Source organism: Chenopodium album, chromosome 8 (genome assembly GCF_948465745.1).
Source record: "Chenopodium album chromosome 8, dcCheAlbu1.1, whole genome shotgun sequence".
Lineage (NCBI taxonomy): Eukaryota > Viridiplantae > Streptophyta > Magnoliopsida > Caryophyllales > Amaranthaceae > Chenopodium > Chenopodium album.
In genome coordinates, this window is record NC_137841.1 from 20,136,936 (window position 1) to 20,145,593 (window position 8,658).

Below are 8,658 nucleotides of genomic sequence, written 5' to 3' on the forward strand. Positions count from 1 at the left end.
TGTCACATGCTCTAATTCTGTCCTTTTTTTTTTATTAGAAAATACCCTTTTGATTTAACTGAAGTGTTTCTTTAGCCTTTTTATTTTTGTCATCCATTTCTTTCCTTTTATTGTTCACTAAAGTGTATCTGTGTTCATGCACGGGATATATGTATATATATAGTTTGTATGTTTAAGAAAAAAATAGAAGTGAAGTTTTTTTTTTGAAAGACAAAGATAGAGCATTTTATTTAAATAATGTCCAACTCCGCCAAAGTAGTAATACTTTGAGGGAATGGAGAAAATCGTACAAGTTCCACATTTTCACCAATTTCCATCCGAGCCACTAGATGAGCTACGGTGATACAATTTCTTTTAACATGTGAAAAAGTACAAAAATCAAAGGAAACTCTATCTTTAACAATATCATCAAAAATGGATAAGATTGGAGAGAAACCTTTAGCCTCTCTTGTCACTGCATTGACCACGTTTATAGCATCCGACTCCACCCAAATATTGACATACCCAAGCCTCCTTGCCAATTGCATTCCATATCTGACACCCTCGCCTATACACATAGGGGAAGACGTGTCTACTCTCTTCGCAGCAGCCCATATTATAGTGCCATTTGCATCCTTGCATACTACACCTAACCCCGCCAAGCCAACCTTAGGAACGTGGGCATCAACATTGATCTTGAAGCAACCCATAGACGAACACTGCCACTAATTAGAGCTCAACACAGAACTCGTAGTAGCAGCAACAGCAGGTTAGAACACCTTCACAACATAGGAATTATAGTCTTGCACCAATCGATTGAAACTAGCTGCCAACATCACAAAATCATGTTTATCATCCCCAAAAATGAGCATGTTTTGACATCGCCATGAGGCCCACAATAGAGTTACCATAGAGCAAACAATACCAGCATTATACTTCCTATTTAACCATTCCTACAAAGCTGCAAAAGTGTCTAACGAAGTCCCCTCAAGGAATTAGCGCTGATCACTGCAACTCCGTATTGCTTTGGCTGCCTCACACTCTAGTATAGAGTGAATAATAGTTTCCCTCGCTAGACCACGCGTTTGGCAGGACGCACCAGTAGTAATGTGGCAGTGTTGTTAGGGGTGATCGCGATGCCGTTTGAATCATAAACCGCAAAAGTGCGGCTTGTAATTTTTTCAAAACGCCGCACCAAACCGCAAATTTTTTTTCAAAATTTTATTTTTTCAATGCGGTTTGGTGCGGTGCGGTGCGGTTTGCGGTTTAACCGTATTCTTTTTAAAACAAAAATTTTATTTTATTTTATAATTATTAGTTTATAATTCAAATATTAAACTCTTTTTATTAACCTTTAATTAACTATTAGTCAAATATTAGCTCATATGCTTTAGTTCTTTTGTATAATTTCAATGAAAATATAGTATAAAAATTACAAACCGCATTAAAGTGCGGTTTGCGGTGCGGTTTGGTTTCAATAATTTTGAAAACCGCACCAAACCGCAAACTGTGGTTTGGTCATTTTCAAAAACCGCACCGCAATTTTCAAACCACAAATTAAACAGCACCAAACCGCAAAATAATAGTGGTTTGGTTTGCGGTTTGGTGCGGTCTAAACCGCACTCTGTACAGCCCTAGGTGTTGTAACTTGTCCTTCACAGCCAAGTTGCCCTTAACAGCATTCCACAAAAAATGTTGAAGTTTTGGTGGACCTTGAGCTTTCCACACCAAGCCAGTTTCCAGATCTCATCATCCCAATTCGATACATAATTGCTTTCATGCCCATTTCTGGCTCGCCAATAGCCTAATTTAACGGAGAAAATCCCATCCTTATTACCAAATCAGTATCGAACATCCAATCTGAACTGTCAATATGAGAGAAAGGGGTAGCAAGTATTAAATTACCAACCTCTAAATCAAAAGCACCCCTCACCTTTACTGTATCCCACCCTTCAAGTCACGGACTAGCATATTTTCATCACAATCAGGGGGATAGGTGGGCAGAACGGACGCCCATCTTTAATTAACCAAGGATCTCTCCAAGCTCGTATACTTGAGCCATTACCAACCCTCCAGCATAGTCCGTCGCGCAAGAAAACTTTAGCTCCCCATATACTCCTCCAAGAGTAGCTTGGGTCGTGTCCTCATAAAGCCTCTATAACAGAAGTATGCTTAATTGCTTATAATCCCTTGCTTTCAGAATTTTATGCAACAAAGTGGACTCATCCGATTGTAGTCTCCAAACTTGCTTTGCCAAAAGTGCTTGATTAAAAATCCCATCCCACCTCTAGCTTTCGGAACACAGAGATTTTTAAAAATAGAAGTGAACTTTGTAAAGGGGGTTATTGGGTCTCTTTTAAAAAAAATTGAGTGATATGGTAATATGGGTAGTTATGAGTAAAAAAGGGTGGTTATTGGTTTTTTTTTTTTTTTTTTTTTTAAATAGAAGGGCTAGATTTTAATTGAATGATATGGGTAGTTATGAGTAAAAAGGGTGGTTATTGGTTATTTTTTAATTATAAATAAATAAATAGAAGGGCTAGAATTGCAAGAATGGGAATTTAGAGTGCTGTGAATGAAAGGCGAGTGCCTTTCGTGCTAACGCACAGAATATACGTAATATGTATATATAGTTAGAAAGAAAAAAAATAGTAGAAGTGAAAAGTTTTTTTTATTTATTTTATTTGGAGAAAGGAAGTTATTTGGAGGTTATTATAAAAAAAAGGGCACAAAATTACAGGTTTAGAATTTTGGAGGAATTTGGTGAGAAGTTGGGAAAACATCTCTTAAATTATATAAAAGACTAGAGTGTACCCGTGCAAAATGCACAGGATATATATTATATTCGAAAGATATTAAATATATACTATAAGAAAAAATATACTTAGAATACGGGAAGTTGATTTTGATGTTGTAACTTAGATCATGTTCTTTTGAGCTGTTGTGGACTTGTGTTCTGGTCTGCTCTGCTAAACTCTGCTTAGCTCTGCTATACTGAATATTATTAGTTTGTTGACACTTGGTTTTCCCTGATGACTACTATGCTGGAATCTTATGTTCTCTGCCCTGCTCAGAAGCTTAAAAGAACAGGGTCTACTCTTATATGCCGGTGGTAGAGGTGATTATTGGGCGTGCTGGGCCGGACCAAAGTTAAAAAATTATGCCCACTTCTCGGGCCGGGCCGGGTCAACCTTCATGCCAAATTGTTTATGCCCAATCCCGCCCAAAATGGTCGGGATGTGCCGGCTTTTCGGGCCGGGCCTAAAATAGCAACTAAATATGCGTAAAAGTGTATTCCCAAACCCGCCCAAAAAAATAATTTTTCGGGCCGGAAAAATATGCCCAAAACTAGCCCAAAATTGGTTCAGGCTAACCTTGATCACCTCTAGTCGGTGGCCACGCAATGTGGCAAGTAATTATGGGGTGTACTTTGTCAAAGCTATAGAGGTTATCGGTTTAGTGTTATACGGGTAACTTGGTTCAGTGATGTAGGAGTTACTCTGTTCTTTTGCAAACAGTTTTTTGGTGAGACCAGTTTCGCAAAAAACGTGTTGTATATTTTTTTTTTTGTTTTGGTTATTAGAGAAGTCGAAGTTGTTTGGAGGGTAGTTCCTAAAAAATACATATAATCGAAGGGTTGGGGATTTTGAGTGTTATGGTGATTTGTTGATAAATGAACTATATGCTCGTGTTACTGCATGTCATATATTATACTACGTAAAAAAAATAACACAAAGTGAAATGTTATTTGTGTTCTTAAAAAAAAGTGTAATATTGGTAGTTATTGATTTATTTATATATTTTTTTTTTTAAAAGGAGTGGAACGGGTAGTAGTTGTTGTTGTTTTTTTTTTTTTTTTTTTTTTTTTTTTAATTTAAAAAAATAATAATATAAAAAAATGCGTGAGAACTCAAGATTGGGAGTTTGGAGCATTTATGTATATTTAAAAGAAAAAAAATTAAGTGGTAGTTGTAGAATTTTTTTTTTTTTTTTTTTTTTTTTTTTTTGAATGGTTTGAAAAATGGAGAGAAGTGGAAGTTATTGCAATGGAAGTTAAAGAGGAAATTAAAAAAAAAAATTTAAAAAAAATGCATAGAATTACTCCATTCAAGGATTGGACTATTGTGAGTGAAAGTTGAAAAAAAAAAACTCTTAAATTATATATTAGGTTTCATCTCCTTCAGTTTTTACCAACAATCCTAATAATGGTATTCATCTTAATTTAACAACATTCCTAGTATGCGTTTCATCTCTTCAATAAAAAAAACTAAATAATAATAATAATAATAATAATAATAATAATAATAATAATAATAAAATCTTTTTTTTTAAATTTTTCTAAGCTTTTTTTTGTCAACAAGCATTTGTTTTCTAGTAATATTTCTTTTCTTCTTCCTCACCAATATAATGTCTCTTCCGCGTAATTGAATGCAAACATATTCTGAATTTTACTTCTTTTTTTTATTTATTTTTTTATTTATGGTGTATTAAATAAACCATTGGAGTTGAATTCTAATTTCTAATTTTGCAAGTATGTTCTTTGAAATTCAGATTTCAATTTCATTAAGTAATGGTCAATTTTTTGAATTAATGACCAAAATTTTCAGCTAAAAAGTTATACTTCATATTACCATTACAAAGCCAACATTGGAAAGTTTTTTTTAACAACAATTTTACATAGAGAAAGATTTATTGATCATAAAAAGTTCAAATTGATTATAGGCTTTTTACTTTGCATGCAAATCAAATTTCAATCCCCACGACTCAATTTTTCTAATACACTACAATAATTTGGCCTTTTAGCGATAGGTAAAATTTGACTTTATCTAAAATCCGTCGCTGGACATAGCTAGCTACGGATATATCGATAGAATCACTCCGTTAATAAAAACCTTGTCATTAAATAGATTTAGAGACAGAAAAAAAATCGTCGCTAGATTTAGCAACGAGAAAAAAAAAATCCATCTCTAAATTTAGTAGCGGAAAAAAAAAATCCGGAAAAATATTTTGTCTCTAAAAGTAGCTACTATTCGGTAGGACCTCACCCAGGTCAACTGGACTCGGCTTTGCATGTAAGACTCCTTGAATTCCCAATCTCAAGAATCTTGGTAAGAGTCGAACTCGTGACCTCTAATTCACATAGTGGAACTCTTACCAACTATACCAAATATTATTTGTTTACTTCTACGCACATAATTGATTATAAGTGAAAGAAATTTCGTCTCTAGTTTAGAAACATATTTTCAAATATGTCTTCCATTTCTAATTGTCTCTAAAGTAATATTTTACATAAATCGTTTCAAAAATAATTTAGAGACGAAAGCAACGGGAAAAAAAAAATCTGTCTCTAATTAAGCAATGGAAAAAAAATCTATCTCTAAATTTAGCAACGGAAAAAAATTCGATTCTAATTTAGCGACGGAAGAAAGAAATTTGTTTCTAATTAGAGACAGATTTTCAATTCCGTTTCTAACTTATAGACGGATTTTTTTTTTATTCTATCTCAAATTTAGAGACGGATTTTGTAATTCCGTCTATAATTTAGAAATGGATTGAATTCCGTCAATAAAATTTTGTTTCTATATGGACAATTTTTTATTGTAGTGATATTTATTTAATGTTTATTTTGCTGACTGGTTATTGGGTAGAGGGCTTCTGGTGCCTAGGAGGGAGGTCATAGGAAGGTCATCTAACAGTGGACTCGGAAGGTAATTTTAATTATATAACCAGTTATAACTTGAAAGGTACAACCAATGACAGATTTGTAATATTTGTTCATTCACATAAAATCTGCGCATTTGCATTCACAATTTGTTCAATAGTACGAAATGAACATTTTTTTTCTCATTTATACAAAATGACCCCACATTTACATAAAATGAACAAATCTACCCAACCTCTTCTTTTTGTTGAGTACCCCTTCCTCTCCTTTTTATACCACACGCTTCTTTTTACTCATTTCCGATCTACAAATTGAACAAATACTTATGGAGTACTTATGCACATAAGAATATTTGTGTATGCGTAGTATCATGCTAGGAATATCAAGTATGTTACAAGTGATGGATTAGTAGCATGTTTGTTTGATTATATGCTTGGAATTGATGTTGGTTGATCATGAATTAATTTGCAAGCATGTGAACATGTTATTTGCGGCATGCTACAAGTTGAATATGTATGAATCATGGAAGTATGTTTAATATTCAAGTATCAAGGAAGCATGAATTTAATAAGCCTTGCTTATAAGATTAAAAGACCTAAAGTTAAAATTATTGAGCATGATTCATGAATTTGTTTCTCCCCCATACATTATTAGAGATGAGTCAAGAAGTTAGTTTATTATTTTATTCACTCATATAAGTTAAGTTGAGTTAAGGAAGTTTATTAGTGCATTTATGCACCAAGGTACATAGTAACAACGCAGATTTGTGCACAAAATTAGCCAAAAAACCTTAATGAAAATAAATAGTATGTGCTCACTAATTAATTCAAAAAATGAACTGGAAGTATGTGTTGGTTATTGTTATGTTTGTTCTTGATTGATTAGTTGGAGTCATTTCAAGTTAAATTAGTAAATCATATAAAGTGTATATAAGAGGATACACATCTAAACTCTTGGAATGTATATACCTTGAGTATAAACATATGAGGAGTTATGGGATTTTATATTAACCATAGCTTCTACAGGGGTACTGGACGATGTACTTTCTTTTATCATTAATGCGTTGGAATTCTGTCACAAGGTGACATAGTAGGTACCAATTGGGGTAGCTCCCTATATAATTGGAAGCTCATCAATACTTAAATGGGCTATTTTTAAGGAAGGAAACTCGTTTAATGCGTAATCCAAAGCTATTATTTAATAATAAACATTGTTAGTATGAGTCAAAGGTAAGTTGACTTGTGATTAGTATGGCGAGCATGTTTCATTTATTGATGCTAGGATTTTTATGTTAGTGTGGTGCATATGTACTCAGCTGTTGCTAATTCGTAATCTTGTGTTTGTATTTTGCTTTCCTTTGAATTGGCCCTATGATGACTTATTTATATGGTGAGTAGAGAGGTTGAAATAAAGAGAAAGTGGCAGGTACTTGAAACATAAAGAGCATAAAGGGAATGAGTGCAGAGAGTTACTTGTTATTCTTTCTTAGTATAATATTTATTTGAATTGGTGATTTATCATTCATGGACTAACATTGTTATGCTTTATTTTAAGTTGGTTTTAAAAGGGCCATGGTGTTATTCATTCCAACTTGTGAACGTTTTATTTTACTTATGTTTTGAGGTTGTGAATTCAAGTTTTTTTTTTCTTTAAAAAGTTGGTTTTTAGTTTTATCTTCCGCTGTGTGACTTTGAAAATAGCCTTAGCAGTTATCATGGTGGCGGTATATTTTGGTTATTTCCTAAAATGAGTTTTATTTAGAGTAGAAAAAGTATTTTAAAAGGAAAAAATTTCTAGGGTATTACAAAGTGGTATTTGGGAGCTTTAGTTGGATTTTAATTACCACTAAAGCCAAGAACTTTTTTAAGTACCTATGTTTTACAACTTGGCCAAATGTTTATTTAACTAGTTTTGAAAATATAATCCCAAACATGCCCATAGTCTTTCTTTGCTAACGTGCCCATGTTAGTGAATCTACTAGGTAATTCAAACATCCTGCAAGGTATTTTGGGTCATGACTGAATAAAGAAAATTCTTTTTCAAACTCAAGTATACAATTCCTTGCAAACATTTAAGTTTGGTGTTCAATCATACAATTTTGTATCAATTCACATAAACATGCTTTCACTTAAATACATATTATCATACAACATGCTTGAACACCTTGCATAAATAAGATATTGTAGGGAATGGTTTCAAGCCTTTAAAATCCCACTAGCTTGAACCCCACTGTGATCATACACTAAAGTACGGTGGCGTCCAAAAGGGAAGAAGATAGAGCAAAAGAGTCGCCAACAAGTTTTTAAGGAACTTGTAAACCATTCACGAGGTGAAGGTTACACCCCTTAACGATCCAAGAGATCGTCAACTCCATAAGGTCATGAACCAAATAAGGGTTCGGGGATGATGATACAAATCCAACCTAAAAGAGATTGAACCTGCCCTAACAATAGGCCTCTACTTTATTCTGCTCGTATTCATGTGCGCTTTTTGATCAACATGCAATCAATAGGTTAACCCTAAACCTGTTTAATCTATGTTGGTTGAATTTAATGCACAAATAAACTATTATTGGCGATCACTTGAATTATAATCACAATTAACCCTAACAAGATTATTAATTATCTTATTAAGCGTGATTGCAAATACCAATTCCCTTTAACATGCAATAAAGGTGATCAAGCAATAACAATATAAAATATGATACATATCAAGCAACATAATAAATAAATAATCAATATCATGAATAATAATTATAATAAATAACAATTACAATAATTATCATGTTCATGTTAATATTAAAGCATAATAAAAATAGCAAGATCCTAGGCATGATACTAACAAGATTAATAACAAGCCCTAGCATGTCACTAAGCAATAAAAATCAAAGCTTTAGCCCTAACATGATACTAACATGAATAAATATTAGGAAGAGAATAAAAGGCACCATAGCAATCATATTTAATATTAAAATTACCCTAGACATGATACTAGGAATCAAAATAACAATGTAAACA

General features: G+C 33.0%; 1 protein-coding gene across 1 annotated transcript; it reads right to left on the reverse strand.

Annotated features, from left to right (window-relative positions):
• Positions 1-230: 230 nt before the first annotated feature.
• On the reverse strand, positions 231-689 carry LOC145642792 (uncharacterized). The gene has a single exon (XM_081693963.1). It carries the CDS (start codon positions 687-689, stop codon positions 231-233), a length of 459 nt encoding a protein of 152 aa, XP_081550089.1.
• Between the last annotated feature and the right edge of the window lie 7,969 nt (positions 690-8,658).

What these genes read in the sequence shown, in the direction of transcription:
- LOC145642792 (XM_081693963.1), bottom strand. Translation starts at nt 689, where the DNA reads ATGGGTTGCTTCAAGATCAATGTTGATGCCCACGTTCCTAAGGTTGGC.